This window comes from Phacochoerus africanus, chromosome 7 (genome assembly GCF_016906955.1).
Source record: "Phacochoerus africanus isolate WHEZ1 chromosome 7, ROS_Pafr_v1, whole genome shotgun sequence".
In the NCBI taxonomy this organism is placed as follows: domain Eukaryota; kingdom Metazoa; phylum Chordata; class Mammalia; order Artiodactyla; family Suidae; genus Phacochoerus; species Phacochoerus africanus.
The window spans coordinates 63,185,584-63,203,687 of NC_062550.1; the positions used below are offsets into that span (position 1 = coordinate 63,185,584).

Sequence of the window (18,104 nt, forward strand, 5' to 3'; positions counted from 1 at the left end):
CAAAGATATGGTCTATATGTAGAGAAACCACAAGAGATAGAACGGCCCCTGAGAACTGTTACCACTCCCAGGTCTAAAGAGACAGAGAGGAGGTGATTTGTGGAATCCAAAAAAAGAAATTCCTATAAGAGGACCCCCTTGAGAGAGGCTGTGACCTCTGATCAAGGATGTAGCCAGCTTGAGGTGTCCCAGCAAGGGGAGAGCCAGGGGAGTAAGTACCCCCAGATCACTCTCTGCCTCTCCTCCAGCTTCTGGCCTATGCTCCCCAATGGCCAAAACCAGGCCGGGGAACCTGCTGATATAATGCACACAGGTCAGCCTCCCATCCTGCAGGGAGCAGAGGAGGCTGGAGAGCAAAGATAGGGGGATAAAGAGACGAGTTTAAAGGCAAACACCTGGCCAGGCTGTACATGTGTAAAGATATGTTAGAACATGAGCAGGAGTTCCTATTGTGGCTCAGCAGTAATGAACCCAACTAGAATCTATGAGGATGCGGGTTTGAACCCTGGCCTCACTCAGTGGGTTAAGGATCCAGCATGGCCATGAGTTGTGTAGGTCGAAGACATGGCTCAGAATGGGCATGGCTGTGGCTGTGGCTGTGGCCGGCAGCTGTAGCTCCGATGTGACCTCTAGCCTGGGAACCTCCATGTGCCACTGGTGTGGCCCTAAAAAAAAACAAAGAAAGAAAGAAAGAAAAGAAGTGAGCAAAAGCTTTCTGCCAGCAGTGGGAAGGTAGACACCAGCCTCCAAAAGACCCCCTCTTACCGGCTGTGCTCCCGTTCCTCAGTGTCACGAAGGAGAGCAGCACGTCACGCAGGCCATCTCCATTCACATCAGCCAGTTCCAGTGGACTCAGGTCCCCTCCTGACAGACACAGTAACACAGAGTCCTCAGCAAGGTACACGGACCAGCTCTCTGCCCCAGGCTGGAAATGTTCCATAAAAGCCAGGCAGACTTCTGGCTCCTGGATAAGATATCCAGACCCAGTCCTGCCCATGCCTCTCACTAAATACAGCTAGAATCCCTGGGCATGGAACATAAAGCAAACATGAGAAATGAGCAGACTCGGGAAGGTGGAGAGAAGGCAGACCAGCCGGGGACCCAAGGAAGAAGATGCTGATGGCTCCCCTGGGTTTTCTTTGGCCTCTTGTATCCCAGACATGGTGCTGTAGAAGCTGGCAACCCAGACATGCTGAGAGGGACACGGAGAAGGCCTCCAAAAAGCTGGCTCCCCAGCGAAGGACAGCAAAGGCACAGCCTAGCAAGACAGCAAAGTTTTCTTGCTTTCTTGTTTGTCTGTTTGTTTTTTAGGGCTGCGCCCATGGCATATGGAAGTTCCCATGCTAGGGGCTGAATCAGAGCTGCAACTGCTGGCCTGCACCACAGCCACAGCGACACCAGATCTGAATGTGTCTGTGACCTATGCCACAGCCTGCGGCAACGCTGGATCCTTAACCCACTGAGTGAGGCCATGGATACTAGTCGGGTTCATTACTACTGAGCCATAACAGGAACTCCCAGAAAAGTTTTCAACACTGTAAGTGTTGGTTGCTCTACTCCAACCAACACTTACAGACAAAACTGTGGTCCCACCCAGCCCTACGGCCAAGGCCAAGTGGAAATGCTTGCCTGGCTATAACAAAGCATCCCTCACCCTCGCCCCTCCAAGGTCATGTCAGAGAAGGCTGGGTGGGGAGGCTGGACTCCCATCTCTGCCTGGAAGCACCAAAGCCTCCACACACTAGGGAAGCCTACAGCTCTACCCCCACTAAGCATTAACAGGGCAGCCCCATCCCTGAGGTCAGCAGAGGCCTAAAGGGAGCCTGGACTTGTATTTCCACCTGGCAGTGACAGGCAGGTACTGTCACCCCCTCCACACCCCTAAACAGAGTGGAATCAGAGGATGCCTGCCAAATTTGGAGAGAACTCACATGTGGCTAGTGGATGTGTAAACTGGTACAATCACTATGGAAAATAACATAAACTCCTAGGACGGACTGTGCACATACCCTGTAACCTAGCAATTTCACTCCCGGGCTTATGCCCTAGAGAAATTCCTATATATCCCATCAGGAAACCCGTACAAGAATCTTCTTGGCAGCATTACTTAAGTTTTAAAAAATGGGAGCCACCTAAGTGCTCATCAATGTTAAAATGAATCAATAAATCTCGGGATATTCCTATCATGGAAAAGGAATAAACTCCAGTGACAGCACAGTGATATGGATAAACCTCAAATATAATTTTTAAATGTGCAAAATAAAACAAGTTGCAGAAGACCGTGTGACTATATTTATATATTTATATATATGAACTTCTGCATGACACGGTGGGACCAAAAAAAAGGGAAAAGTATGTGCTCTACAACTTAAGTGCCCATCAACAGATGAATGCATAAAGATGTGGTACTTACATACAGTGGAGCCATAAAAAAGAATGAAATTTTGACATTTGCAGCAACATGGATGGACTTGGAGGGCATTATGCTAAGTGAAATAGGTCAGACAGAGAAAGACAAATACTGTTATGATAGTGGTTGTATGTGGAATCTAAAAAAATACAACAGAAGTTCCTGTTGCGGTGCAGGAGAAAGGAATCTGACTAGGAACCATGAGGTTGTGAGTTCGATCTCCGGCCTGGCTCAGGGGGTTAAGGATCCAGTGTTACCATGAGCTGTGGTGTAGGCCGGCAGCTGTAGCTCTGATTGGACCCCTAGCCTTGGAACCTCCATAGGCCACACGTGTGGCCCTAAAAAGCAAAAAATAAATAAATACAAAAAAAAATACAACAAACTAGTGAATATAATAATAATAATCATAAAAAAGCAGACTTAGATGCAGACTTAGATTCAGCGAACAAACTAGTGATTACCAGTATGGGAGGGAAGCAGGGAGAGGCAATATTGGGGTGAGGTTATGGGGTTATCACGGGATTACATGAAATCACATCTGTAAAACTTTTTAAAACTATAAAGCACTGTGTAAAGTTTAAAAATTTTTTCTTTCATTCGATAAGAAAGTAAAGGGGTATTCCCATTGTGGCTCACAAACCTAACTGGTATGCATGAGGATGAGGGTCTGATCCCCGGACCCGCTCAGTGGGTTAATGATCCAGCGTTGTCTTGAGCTGTGGTGTAGGCTGCAGACATGGCTCGGATCCTGTGTTATTGTGGCTATGGTGCAGGCTGGCAGGTGCAGCTCAGATTCAACCCCTAACCTGGGAACCTCCATATGCCATGTGCATGGCCCTAAAAAAAAAAATTTTTTTTAAGTAAAGAAAAATAAAAATAAAGAAACTTGCTCCAAAATGAGTCAAAAACTTGGGTACCACCATCTCAACTGTTAGGAGCAAGAAAGAAAATTTGCTACAAGGAAACGACTCTCTTTTCCTTGGAAAGAAATGATTTGATACACAACAAAGTCCTACTGTATGGCACAGGGAACTATGTTCAATATCCTATAATAAATCGGGATAGAAACGAGTATGTATATAGAGGTATGGCTGAATCACTTTGCTGTACACCAGAAACTAATACAACATTGTAAATCAACTATACTTCAATTTAAAAAAAAAAAAAAGAAATTAAAAAAAAAAAGAAATCTGAACATTCAATTTAGGCCAGTCTTCTAAGATTAATGAACACCCAATGGCCCTGGCCAGGACTGGAGCCTTATTTTTCTCCGTAAGTCGCCCTTTCCACAGCTTTGTCCTCCCCTGATCCAACACTGGCTGCACAGCAGGAGCCCAGCAAACCATTGCTGTTGTGTGTTTTGTTTTTGTTTTGGGGCAAAGCACAGAATCCTAACCGCTCGACAACCAGGGAACTCCCCAAACCAGTGTTCGGTCCTCGGTGGTCTAATTAAGACCTTCGCCAGTGGACACACGTAGCAGCCATCTCCCCAGTTCTGGAGCCGTACTTATCCATCTTTCCGTCTTATTTCAAATCTTAACCTCCTCACCACCTCCACACAGGGGGAGAAGTGCTAGATGACACACACATGCGTTTGTAAAGACCTGAAGGAAGCCTTCGGGATCATCAGCAGCTTTCCGGAACTACCCGCAACCGTGAAGGTGTACAGACTTAGAGCTGGAAACCCTGCAGCTCACCTCCCTGGGGGCCCAAGCGGCGGCTCCACGTGCTGTGCAGGTCCCGAGGGGGACAGGGGATCAGGAAGGCACACACGAGCACCAGGACGGTGGAGACCACCAGCATCAGCAGAAAGACCGACGTGCGCACATAGGATGCCATGGAAGACGCCGCCTTCTGCTCCAGGCCCCCCAGAGGCTCCAAGGGGTAGCCCTCCGTGGTGACCTCTGAGAGATGCGGCTTGGCAGACCCTGCGGGCTCGGCGTCCGAGTCGGGCTCCGGGGCTTCTCCCAGGGGACTCTGGCCATTTTTGACCCCCCCGTTCTTCTGCTGCAGGTTAAGCACGAGGTCATCTTCACTCTCGTCGCTGTCGGCCTGCGTGAGGGGGTCATACTCCCCCAGGTCCGGGCTCTTCTTCCCTGAAAAGACAGAAGGCCAGACAGTCCAGGAGCACTGGGAAGGTGGAACCCTCAGCAAACACAGGGCAGCTGTAGACACCAAGGAGAAGCCAGAGAACAGAGCAGGACAAGTCTAGGAGGACAAGCCTGGGCCTTGGAGGGTCTATAAAACAGATGCCCGAGGATGGGGGGGGGGGCGCGAGGATGGGGGGGGGGGGCGCGAGGATGGGGGAGAAAAAAAAAATCACACTGTTCTAGAATGATTGCTTTCAGGAGTTCAAGAAAACTGGAAACGAAACAGAGAAAGTGGCAAATTTCAAACACCGTTCAGTTCAAAAGAAATAAAACCCTGGAGTTCCTGGTGTGGCTCAGTTAGGAACCGGACTAATATCCATGAGGATGGGGGTTGGATCCCTGGCCTTGCTCACTAGGTTAAGGATTTGGCGTTGTTGCTGGGAGCTGTGGTGTAGGTCAGACGCGGCTTGGATCCCGAGTCACTGTGACTATGGTGTAGGCCAGCAGCTGCAGTTCCAATTCAACCCCTAGCCTGAGAACTTCCATATACTGCAGATGTGGCCCTAAAAAGAAAAAAAAAAAAAAAAAAAAAGAAAAGAAAGGAAAAGAGCCTCTCTTAATTCATTTGACTCTCACTAATGAAACAGACCAGGGCTTGTCCATCAACCTCCTAAATGCCTAATATGCATATTTCCTCTGGTTTTCTTAGATGGGCCATGTTCCAATCTTGCCTATGACTTCCCTAAACCTTTAGAACAATAGTTCTCTGTACACCGCTCCTCAAAGCCCAATCTTTGCAACTTCCCAGTTGTTCCTATGGAAACTACAGAGAAAGTCGAACACTGAAGGTCATCTGGAGACGTCCGACTGACACCTTACTTCTGAGAACCTTCCTGTGAGTCTAATGCCCGTTTAGTACATGTGTCAGTAAACGGAGTGACCTTGAAAATTGCTATTCTGAGCCTGCATTCTGGGAGGGGTGGCGTCCACCTGTAATGTGGAGGGGGAGGACTTGTCTGAAGGCTGGTTGACACAGCAAAGCCCCCTGACTTTATTTAGATGGTATCTTTGCTGTGGTGGCAGGAGGTGGACACTTCAGGGGGAGGCTTAAGCCCACCTCCTCCCAAGCTCCTCCTGGTCCTCACTGCCAGCAAGTGGATGAGTTTCAGGCTTTGTTTTAGGCATCAAACCAACAAAAAGTTTCTGGTTTGGGAAATTACCTGGTAAGCTATTGCTATTGTAAACTCCATTGTTAAATCTTCTGCTAAGAAGAAATATTAAAAAGAAAGTACAACCCAGCTAATTGGTTTTTTGGTTTGTGTGTTTATTTGTTTGGGTTTTTTCGGCTGTGTGTTCGGCATACAACAAAGAACTTCCCGGGCCAGGGACTGAACCCGCGCCGCAGCAGTGACCATGCTGGATCCTTAACTGGCTGAGCCACTAGGGAACACCAACCCAGCTAATTAAAAAGAATTCCTGGGAGTTCCCGTCGTGGCGCAGTGGTTAACGAATCCGACTAGGAACCATGAGGTTGTGGGTTTGATCCCTAGCCTTGCTCAGTGGGTTAAGGATCCAGCATTGCCGAGAGCTGCGGTGTAGGTTGCAGATGAGGCTCGGATCCCGTGTTGCTGTGGCTCTGGCGTAGGCGGGTGGCTACAGCTCCGATTCGACCCCTAGCCTGGGAACCTCCATATGCCGTGGGAGCGGCCCAAGAAATAGCAACAACAACAACAACAAAAAAAAAAGAATCCCTGAGGTTCTTCTCTGTCTCTGGTCACTTCGATCTTGGTGACGTCACTTCATTTTGACCAATAAATACTGAATTTGATTTTTTCAAGGTACAGATTATAAGATAATAAACCAGTTATTAGGAATTTAATGCAAAATAGTACTTTCAGGATATGTTATATAGTCAAGATAGGTTCAAGCTAATTCCTATTAAGTTATCTATCTACTCTATGAACCAAATTGTTTTATTAATCAGGGCCCATCATTCCCTAACCATCCCAGATAACTTTATAATAATTTGCAAATTGATCCAAAGGTTATTGTTATAATGTTAACTCTAATAATTTTTAACTTTTTTTAAAATTAAAAGAATATACCTGACAGAATTTATTTAATGTGCTACATACATACAATAGGATATTATCCAGCCTTAAAAAGTAAGAAAATTCTGGGAGTTCCCAGGTGGCCTAATAGCTAAGGATTCAGCATTGTCATTGCTGTGGACCCAGTCACTGCTATGGGGTGGGTTCAACTCCTGGCCTGGAAGTTTTTGTATGCCTCAGATGCAGCCCCCCCCCCAAAAAAAAAGGTAAGGAAATTCTGACACATGCTATAAAGGACACAGATGAATCTTGAGGACATTATGCTAAGTGAAATAAGCCAGTCATCAAAAGACCAATACTGCCAACACTGTCTGATTCCACTTACATGTAGTCACATTCACAGAAACAGAAAGTAGAACGGTGGTTTCCAGGACCTGAGGGAGAGGTACGAGGGGGTTGTTTTCTAACAGGTATAGAGTTTCAGCAGCTTGGTTATACAATACAAGAACTCTCTTTTGGGGGGGGGGGGGGGCAGCCCTGCAGCATATGGAGTTCCCCGACCAGGGATCAGATCCAAGCTACAGTTGCAACCTACTTTGCAGCTGCGACAAGGCCAGATCCTTTAACCCACTGCACTGTGGCTGGGGATGGAATCTGAGTCCTGGTGCTGCTGAGAGACCACTGATCCCACTGTGCCATAGCAGGAACTCCAGTGGGGATGGGAATATACTTAATGAGACTATACACAAAAGTGGGAACAATGCTAAATTTTTATTATGTGTATTTTGTCACAATTTTAAAAATTTCAAAGTAAAAAAAAAGAAAAAGAATACATCTGACAAAGAGGAAAACATTCACAGTAGCCCCAAATCGCAGTGTTGGGGGAGACTCTGAGGTGATTCCTCTCCACACCTATTCCAAACTGGCCCCTCCTCACCACTGCCCACCAAGCACCCTCAGCATTCCCTGGACAGAGTAAGAAGTAGGGAATTCACTACCCTCCCACCCAGGAAGCAGTGTCTCATATGAGTCAAGACCCTACTTCTGCGCATTTGCCAACTACCTGCCCTAGTTTTAATTTCTGGGACCTCCTCACACGTTCTTCATACCTGACGATACCAATCATAAGAAACATAAGATATGGTATTTACAAGCTCAGGTCTTTCCAATAAGAAACCTAAGGTCAAACCTTGGCTCTATCTCACATTAATTGTGACCTCGATTAAATTTTCTAACTTGAGTAACCTCAATGTCCCTGTCTATGAAATGGAATAATTCTTATTCCTACTTCATATGACTGTCGTGGGGATTAAGATAACATAGGCATGGTTCTCAGTGCTGGCTGAGAGTCACACTCAATAAGTTTCAGTTTCGGAGTTCCCATCGTGGCTCAGTGGTTAACGAATCTGACTAGAAACCATGAGGTTGCGGGTTCGGTCCCTGCCCTTGCTCAGTGGGTTAAGGATCCAGCGTTGCTGGGAGCTGTGGTGTAGGTTGCAGACGCGGCTCGGATCCCGCGTTGCTGTGACTCTGGCGTAGGCTGGTGGCTACAGCTCCGATTCGACCCCTGGCCTGGGAACCTCCACATGCTGCAGGAGTGGCCCTAGAAATGGCAAAAAGACAGAAAAAAAAATAGTAAGTTTCAGGTTCTCTTATTATTGTTGACCTTATATGGTCCCAGTGCCCTCACCCAATCTTCTCATCCCCAGGTTAAATATCTCTACCTCTTCCAACCCACTATTGAAGAAGCGTTGTTCCAAGTGTCCTTGGCATCCCGGCCACTCACCCCTGGACATCACGTGATGGGTCCGTACTCTTCAAAGGCTGGTTCCCAGATCTGAATACAGTCTCTGGGATGCCGTCTGTCCAGGGCAGGGGATGGCAGACCTGTGTCCTTTAAAGTCGGAAACTACACTACAGTTCAACTCCCAGCACCATGCCAGCTTTCTTGGGAGTCATCTCAAACAACTGATTCAACTAAAACTCCCAAGAAAGTTCTACACACACTTCGTCATCCCATAATTGTATAATTTTTAGCATCGAGGGAAAAGCTTAACATGGACACTTACTGAATTCAATCTATAAGTTAGTTTCCAGCTTGCAACAAACACAGCCTAAAACAGCACGTTGGCCAAACTGAAATCGTTACTAAAATACTGGTTACCCAAACCCTTGAAAGGAAAGGCATTTTTATTCTATGATATACTAGCAGAGACAGGAAGAGAACTGGACTGCGGATGCTACGGAAACTTGTAAATGCTTTCATAAATCTATAAAAATAAGCTGCAAGCGTTCTTTGAAAAGCAAAGTTGCTGTTGAACTGGTTCCTCTAAAAAAAGATTATGTGCGTCTAGTTAATGTTGGCAGAGAAAGGCCTTTCTGTCAGTCTCTTCCTAAAACGAGGGCAGGGTGGGGGGAGAGAAAAAGAAATAAAAATAGGGGGGGAAGAAAAAAGGAAACAGCCACATTCCCAAACTATGATTTATGAAAAATCACTGCCAAGTGCAGTGAAACGTGTATCCCGTTGAAGAAGCACCGTAAGAACAGGCACAGATATCTCTGGTCTCCAGCACAGAGCAGAGTTCACAGAACTGATCTGATGATAACACGGATGACAAAGGGAAATGCACTGAGAGCCTCCTATGCCAGGCACTGGTCCGAGCACTCCCCTGTATTAACTCATTTAATCCTCGCAACAACTCTAGGAGGGAGGAAGGTATCATCATCTCCATTTTATCAAGAAGAAGATGAAAACACAGAGAGGTAAGCTGCCTAAGATCACAGAACTAACGCAAAGAGCCAGGATTCAACCTCAGGCAATTTGATCACTGAGTCCACCGTCCTGACCAATCAATCATGCCACCTCTTCTGTTGCACAGATACATAGCAAACCAGGAATCTTGTGCTTGGAAGGACAAAGTTTGGGCCCCTGTAAGCCCCACTCAACATCACAGAAGCAAAGGCAATGTAAGACTGAAAGAAGGGTCCTGCATTGTCACTGCTATGGCTCAGGTTCAATCACCGGTGGAGGGAAATTTCACATGCCTCGGGTGCAGCCGAAAATAAAAATAGATAAAAAGTACGTTGACGTTTCAAAAAAACAATTGAAGGGAGTTCCCATCATGGCACAGCGGAAACAAATCCAACTAGGAACCATGAGGTTGCGGGTTCGATCCCTGGCCTCGCTCAGTGGGTTGAGGATCTAGCGTTGCTGTGAGCTGTGGTGTAGGTAGCCGACGCAGCTCAGATCTGGTGTTGGTGTGGCTGTGGCCTAGACTGGCAGCTGTAGCTTCGATTCGACCCCTAACCTGGGAACCTCCATACGCCGCTGGTGAGGCCCTAAAAGGGCAAAAGACAAAAGACAAAAAAAAAAAAAAAAAGCCTGAAGGAGAAAAGGCACCAGCTTTTCTCTTTACAAAGAAGCAGGCTGACAGCACGGCAGGTTAGATAAGGCCCAGCAGCACCGACAGTTCTCAAGAGGTGGATGTTTTAGACAGTGTGGGTCCTATCAGGAGACAGAAACCAGACCGTAATTCAAAGAGGACAGTTTAATATAAAGAATTATCTAACAGTGACAGGAGAGTAAATATAAATCTGGGAAGAAAAATCTAAAAGGTGTCCTAAGACGCAGAGATTGTATCCCAAGTAAGGACAACCTTGGTTCCTATAAAGGATCCAGACCTACTCTCACAAATCGGGCAACAGAAATGTATGTGGGAGTTCCCGTTGTGGCGCAGTGGTTAACGAATCCGACTAGGAACCATGAGGTTGCGGGTTCGGTCCCTGGCCTTGCTCAGTGGGTTAACAATCTGGCGTTGCCGTGAGCTGTGGTGTAGCTTGCAGACGTGGCTCGGATCCAGCGTTGCTGTGGCTCTGGTGTAGGCTGGTGGCTGCAGCTCCAATTCGACCCCTAGCCTGGGAACCTCCATATGCCACGGGAGCGGCCCAAAGAAATAGCAAAAAGACAAAAAAAAAGAAAAAAGAAATGTATGTGGATGGAGCTCAGGGGTAATAAATTGATAACTGGCACAAGAAACAAAGAGGGGAAAAGACCAAATCAGCACTCTAAGGCCTGTGACAAACACCAGCCAGGAAAGAAACTTCCAGAAAGGAAGAGCTGGTAGGAAAGGAATCTGAGTTGACAGCGCTGATGAGATCCCAGAACTGACTGGTCAGCGTCAGCCAAGAGCTGGCTGTAAAGCAACCGTCCATTTAAATATGAATAAAAATCAGAATGGAGCTAGCATTAGTACTCAGTCCACAAGATACCGCCAAGTTCTACAAACATTCAAGAAAGAAATTACAAAACATGGCAAACAAAATCAGCTACAGAACCAATGCTGGACATACTATGCCATGAAAGAGAAGAAATAAGGAACAGATACTTCCCTCTGGGATCCACGAAATTCAAGAAATAGCCTTCTCTGAAATACGGGCTCATAGGAAAAATACAATATTTCTAAGAAGAAATGACAATCCACTCGAGAAGATGAAACATAAACAAGGGGGGGGCAGGAAAACCATGGAAGAAAATAATAACACAATTTTTAAGAAAAGATAAAAGGTGCACAAGGTGCAGCGGAAACGAATCTGACTAGGAACCGTGCAGTTGCAGGTTCGATCCTTGGCCTCGCTCAGTGGGTTAAGAATCCAGTGTTGCTATGAGCTGTGGTGTGGGTTGCAGACATGGCTCGGATCTGGCGTGGCTGTGGCTGGTGGTTACAGCTCCAATTAGACCCCTAGCCTGGGAACTTCCATATGCCGAGGGTGCAGCCCTAAAAAGACAAAAAGACAAAAAAAAAAAAAAAGAAAGAAAGAAAAAGAAAAGAAAAGAAAAAAGAAAAGGTATCCTTATTGAGATCAGCAAAAAAAACAGACATGGTTGAAAACAGTGTCAGAGTTGTAAAGGATAAACTGAACATCGAGCAGGATGAAATGGAGGTAACAACTATGGCTGGGGGTTGGTTTTGAGCCTCTTTTACTGTCTATGTCAGTAAATCGCCATGGCAACTCCTCGAGGTAGACATGTTATTATCTCCATTTTAAAGATGAGGAAACGGGAAAACAGACATTTGGAAGTTTAAGTAACTGGTTAAACAGCAAGTTAAGTGACAGTACAAGGATTCAAATCCAGGCAGTCTGGCTTGATGTCTGTACTGACCATCTCTGTGCCTCCCAAGGAAAAGATCAAGGTTTTTTTTAAAAGGATGAGAAAGAAACAGATGGATATAAAGAACAAAAGTAATCCAATATTTGCATAACTGCAGAAGAGAACAGAAGAGAAAACGGAATCAAAAATGACATTTAGGAGTTCCCATCGTGGCTCAATGGTTAACAAATCCGATTAGGAACCATAAGGTTGCGGGTCTGATCAGTGGGTTAAGGATCCAGCATTGCTGTGAGCTGCTGTGTAGGTCGCAGACGTGGCTCGGATCTCATGTTGCTGTGGCTCTGGCGTAGGCTGGCAGCAACAGCTCTGATTAGACCCCTAGCCTGGGAACCTCCATATGGTGCAGGTATGGCCGTAGAAAAGACAAAAAAAAAAAAAAGACATTTAAAAGATATGCCGAGGAGTTCCCATTGTGGCGCAGCAGAAACCAATCCCACTAGTATCCATGAGGATGTAGGTTTGACCCCCGGTCTCGTTCAGTGGGTCAGGGATCTAGCGTTGCTGTGTGAGCTGTATTGTAGGTCAGAGACGTGGCTCAGATTCCTCATTGCTGTGGCATAAGCTGGCATCTACAGCTCTGATTAGACTCCTCGCCTGGGAACTTCCATATGCTGTGAGTACAGCCCTAAAAAAAAAAAAAAAAAAAAATGCAAAAAGGTCCCTACAATCAAGCAAGACCTAAACCTGCAGAATATAAGGTCCATGGAGTCCCAAGAAAATCTGACACAGAATAATCAATACGGAAATACATCCTAGCAAAGGCACTGAACTTCAAGGACAGGGGAAGAATCGTACGAGCCGCCAGGCCAAGGGAAGAAGAATCAAGTCACTAATAATGGGAGCAAAAATCAGGCTGCCTTCCCCACAGTTCGGCATTATGGAAAAACCAGAAGTTCCTGTTGTGGCTCAGTGAAAACAAACCCGACTAGTATCCATGATAGGATACTAGGCTGGTTCAATCCCTGGCCTCGCTCTGTGGGCTGAGTGTCCAGTGTGGCCATGAGCTGTGGTGTATGTTGCAGACGTGACTCAGATCCTATGTTGCTATGGCTGTGGTGTAGGCCAGCAGCTGTAGCTCCAATTCGACTCCTAGCCTGGGAACTTCATATGTTGCAGCGGCAGCCATAAAAAGCAAAAAATAAAAATAAAAGAAGTAAAAACCTTCAGAGAAAGAAGATGGGCCTGCAAAGTCCAAGAATTGACCCAGACCCGACATATCTGCAATATCGAGGCAAGCGAGCAAGAACACAGGGCCTCTCACAGTCCTTCTTTAAGGGATCACAGACCATTCGGACCAGTCCTTATCCAAACTCTTGAAAAAGGTAAATATTGACTTTTACATTATGAATGTATATTTTTCCAAATACTTCGAAGACAAACCTCAGCTTAATTGTTACAGACCGCAAGTTTTAATTAGAGAAGTCCTAAGCAAATATTTTTTCCTGTCTATTTACAGAAAGAGTGGAATGTAAAAAGTACAGCAACCTGCCTAAAGTCATACTCGGGCTGAAGAGTAGATATCAAATCCATGCTTCAAGGCCCAGGGAATTTTACCACCCTCTTTCCTGCTGAATGCAGCCACCGCCCACATTTTTGGTCAAAGAAAGGTTTTCAAAGAATAAGGAAAGGACACTGATTTCTGAATATAATCAGAATATTATTGTCCATATAAACAAGCCTTCCACAGCTGTCACTCTTCCCCCTGGGAAGACTAGGATTTGGGTTAAACGGTACCAAGGAAAACATCAACAGGAAAGAGCTGCAACCCTGCCGTCTCCAAATGTTTTCAGGAAAATACACTATGGCATCTACTTTCTATGACATGCGCTATGCTGTAGACTATCCTATACACGCTACGGCAACCAAAGGTACATAATTCTCGCCATGAATTATAGTTTATCCAGGGGCACAGAATCATTCTCACTTACACATAGTAAAACAAACCATTACAATAACACTGCGCTTGGATAGTCCCTTCAGTGTTTGACCTTTAAACTTTTAAAGAGACTAAAAATATATATATTCTTAAGCGATAAGTCATCCCTCTAGCCGCTTTATAATCGTCACATTGCCCTTCTGTTACTAATTAACCTCCCTCTATGAGTGCGGGCCAAACATCCGTCCATCTGGAGCTTGGTGGCGGGGTATGACACTGAAAGACACCCCCAGCAACCCTTCTTTCTTCACTAGGTTGATGGATGTCTGTCATGAGCACACTATTATGTCAGGGCTTCCTACAGGTACCCCCTTCATAAATGATCACAGTGCTAATAATGATGATAATAATGACTTGACACTTACTGAATGATTAACATGTGTCAAAGGTCAACATAAGGACATCCATCTCTTTTTTTTTTTTTTTGTCTTTTTGCCATTTCTTGGGCCGCTCCTGCGGCATATGGAGGTTCCCAGGTTAGGGGTTGAATAGGAGCTGTAGCCGCCGGCCTACACCAGAGCCACAGCAACGCGGGATCCGAGCCACATCTGCAACCTACACCACAGCTCTCGGCAACACCAGATCCTTAACCCGCTGAGCAAGGCCAGGGATCGAACCCGAAACCTCATGGTTCCTAGTCGGATTCGTTAACCACTGAGCCACAACGGGAACTCCCATCCATCTCTTTCATTATACAAAATAACCCTAGTGTGTGGCATAGAGTGAATGTTCCAAAACATTATTATTACCTATGAAGAAACCAGCTTAAAGGGAATATGTAAACTAGGGAGTTCGCATCGTGGCTCAGTGGAAACAAATCTAACATCCATGGGGATGCAGGTTCAATCCCTGGCCTTGCTCAGTGGGTTAAGGATCCCGGTGTTGCTGTGAGCTGTGGTGCAGGTTGCAGACGCAGCTCGGATCTGGTGTTGCTGTGGCTGTGGCGTAGGCCAGCAGCTACAGCTTCAATAAGACCCCTAGCCTGGGACCTTCCATATGCCACAGGTGTCCCCCTAAAAAAGACCCAAAAAAAGAGAGAGAGAGAGAGAATAAGTAGGTAATCTGATAGAAAGTAGGTTTAACCCAAGTCTGTTTCATACTCTTCATCACCATTCAATTTTACTTCCTTACACATAAAAATAGTGAGGATGTCATTGCGGTGATCATTTTGCAATATCTACAACTATCAAGTCATTAGGTTGTGCACCTGAAACTAATACAATGTTATACCTCAATTATACCTCAATTTAAAAAAAGAAAAAAGGGAGGGTGTTACGTAAGGTAACATGATACAGCAGCGCAAACAGGCTAGCAGCCTCACAAACCCAATTACAGGGTATCCAAAAAGAGCTGTAAGAAAGCAACTTCTACCTTATAGGAAAGCTAAAAATTGTATTTGGGGTGGAGGGAGAAAAGCAAAAGCACAAGCAAAAAAAACCCGACAACCACAACCCCCCCCCCCCCAAAACACCCCACATCACATAAAAGAACACATGGCCTTTGTATGGGGCCTAAAAGTATCAAATGGCCTTTATCCAGGCCTAAAAGTATCAAACGCACCAGGGTGCTCAGGGCTGTGTCTAAACAAGACCCGACCAAGACAGGCCATGCTTCCCTGCCCTGTCAGCTGACCGAGTTACTGCAACTGAATGAATACTCCGGGAGTAATAATGCCAAAGCCTCAGCATGCAAAAGAGCTCAAGAATTTTAAAAGCAAGGGTTGATTTGTTGTTGTTGTTGTTGTTTGTTTGTTTGTTTGTTGCATTCCCTGGGAATAACAAATACCCATGCTGGGTGGGTGGGGGTGATAAGGAGGGAGCAAGGAATCTGAAGGAAAAAAATAAATTAATTAAGCTAAATATGCCTGACATGTCATCCCCTTGGGAGGTTATCATCGTAAATTTTAAGATTACACAAGGCAACTCTCTTCAAAGTTATTCCTGCAGGTAAAGGGATATGTCCCCTACTTCATTCCAATGTTACATATGCTTTCCAAGATAGATAATATCAACAGTCCTGTTATTCTAATGAGCCCATGTGGAAAGTGTCTGAAGTCATGAAATCTGGGCACAGAAATGCAAACTCATATTTAACCCAGTGTCATACGTGACACAGATGTAGCAGACTGGAAGCTCCTTTAAAACAAGGACCCTGTAATTCCCCTGCAGCCTTATGCTGGATACCAGCCAGACACCCAACTAGCCCTTTCTAACTATGCCTGAAAGCAGCTGCTTTTCCCATTCACACCTTAAGTTTATCAGCCAATGAATGTTTACAGCTTAATATTTAAAATTTATTTAGGTAAAACCATAATTTTTTTTTTAAAAAGTCTTAGCATCTAACATTTACTTGGGCAGAATAAATAGACTTCCATTAAAAATAACAAGTTTCTAACAGCACAGTCCCATTCTGGAGGTTTAAGAGGAAAAACAAAAACAAAAAACCTGGAGCTGCTGCCCAAAGTACTGAATTAGCTCTGGAAGTTGCCATTACCACTAGTTCCTCCTTAAAGAATATTCCATCCATTATCTGCAACTTGCAGGTGCCAAATCATTTCCCTCATAAAGGCTCAGATTCAAGAGCCAGAAGCTGACCAAGTGGAACCAAAATCCCAGGATCTAGAGACAGAAGACCTTCACCCCCACCCCGGCGATCAAGTTCAGGCTTTTCCAACACTACTTGAGTGAGCCTAGACAAGCCAATTTGCCAAATAACTCATTTTTTTTATTTTCTTTTTTTAAATTAAAGTATAACTGATTTGTAATGTTGTGCTCATTTTTTCTTTCCCAAGAAGGGGAAATACCTGTCCCACCTACCTCATGACAGCATCAAGCTGTCATTAAGTGGAGAGGCTGCTCCAGAGGGTCACTCGCCATCATACCTCCCCCTGCCCTCGCCCAAGTCCCGCCCAAAGTAGAAGGAGCTGGAGACCCTATGGCACATCCTTCGCGGCGCTCGGAAAAGGATGCTAACCTCACAGCCCTTCCCTGGGGACAGCGGCGACGATGCGCGCTCCGACATTAGCCGCCACCGCAGTGCGGGGCCACCATCCCCGCGCGCCTCCAGAGTCCCTTCCTCCATCTCTCCCAGGCTCGCCCCGCGCTGGTGACCCCCGACCCGCCGAGGGCCCCATGTGCCCCTGGTGAAGCGTGGACCCCAGCCCCCGGGGGTTGCACCGCCTCGCCTCCGCGATCTCGCACCTCCTTCCGGGTTCGGGCCAGGACCCGATCGGCTTCGCCCCCGGAGCCTCTCCTCCCCACCTCCCCAGGCCCAGCGGGGGCTAGGTGGTCGCGAGGCTGCGGCTTCTTACCCGGCAGCTTGAGCGCTCTAGACAGCACGGTCGCCATGGCGGAGGCCCCGGTGCGCGTGCGCGCGCTCGCGTCCTGCCGGGAAGTGTAGTTCCGAGCTCGGGTGCGCGGGGGCCCGGACCTGTAAAGGTGGGAGCAGGGTGGTGAGGGAGGGCAAGTAGGAGATTACTGGCTGCGGAATCCGCGCCCACGTGCGTGCTCCTCCCGCTCTACGCCCGCCTCCTAGGGGACAGACCCCTTTCTAAGCGGATATCTTCGCCGCTCTGAGCCTCACTGCCCTGCTCAGTGAAATGGGGACATAATACACCCATAGGGTTGCAATGAGAATGGAATGAGATAAATAGTAAAGGAGGCGCAGATTGTGAAATCCATGTGGGCTTTGGAGTCAGACAGACGAGATTTGAATCTTGCCTGCCTGCATCCCTCGCTAGCTGGGCCATCTCGGGCAAGTCACTTGGTATGACTAAGCTTCAGCTTCATTTTTTAAATGGCGACAGTGCCACCTACTTCACAAGCGTACTGTGAGGGTGAAATTATATAATCCGTAGGCACCCAGTAAGAGTGTTTTTCTGTTTCTTAGGAAAAAGTCGAGATTTCCTGGAGCTCTAAGCTTCATCTCTTGTTACCAGTTCTTTCCAGGTATCCACTCGGCACCCTGCTCGGCAGCTTCTAGCTTGGAGGGTCTAAGGAGGCAAGAACAGACCTGCTTCTTCTCTACAGGCACCAGGAGATCAGCATTTTAGTTCGGGAATGCTGAAGATATTATTTATCTTAGAACTTAACCTTAGAGGCTCCTTGTTTTACTGAAGAGAAAACATCTGTAAAGATGATGTGACTTCCTAGGGTCAAACAAAAGCTCTCAGATACCTCTCACTTGGACTGCCACATTCTCATGAGACACTGTCATAGGACCATCTGGGGGGGGGGTGTAAACCCAAAGATTCTCACAGCCACCCCCACCACCCTTTTCCCCATGCAAAAATGGCCCTAACTCCAACAGAGCACAGATTCTGGAGCCAAGCCACATGAGTTCAAATCGAGGCTCAACCATTTCCTAGATGCCTGATCTAGGGCCATTTGCTTAATCTCTCTCTGCCTGGATGTCCTCATCTGCAGTTTAGGGATGAAACAGTTCCTAT

The 18,104-nt window shown here is 46.4% G+C and overlaps 1 protein-coding gene across 2 annotated transcripts in view; it reads right to left on the reverse strand.

Annotated features, from left to right (window-relative positions):
- The window catches only part of FAM234B (family with sequence similarity 234 member B), a 38,742-nt gene extending 21,721 nt beyond the window's left edge, over positions 1-17,021 (reverse strand). Inside the window, exons 1-3 of one of the 2 annotated variants that reach the window (XM_047787505.1) lie at positions 16,968-17,021; positions 4,108-4,506; positions 766-864 (exon numbers count right to left, since the gene is read on the reverse strand). In XM_047787505.1, the coding sequence (XP_047643461.1) occupies positions 766-864; positions 4,108-4,506; positions 16,968-17,004 (535 nt within the window). In that variant the 5' untranslated portion in view covers positions 17,005-17,021. The remainder of the gene's footprint in view (positions 1-765; positions 865-4,107; positions 4,507-16,967) is intronic. The other variant, XM_047787506.1, reaches the window with a different exon arrangement.
- Between the last annotated feature and the right edge of the window lie 1,083 nt (positions 17,022-18,104).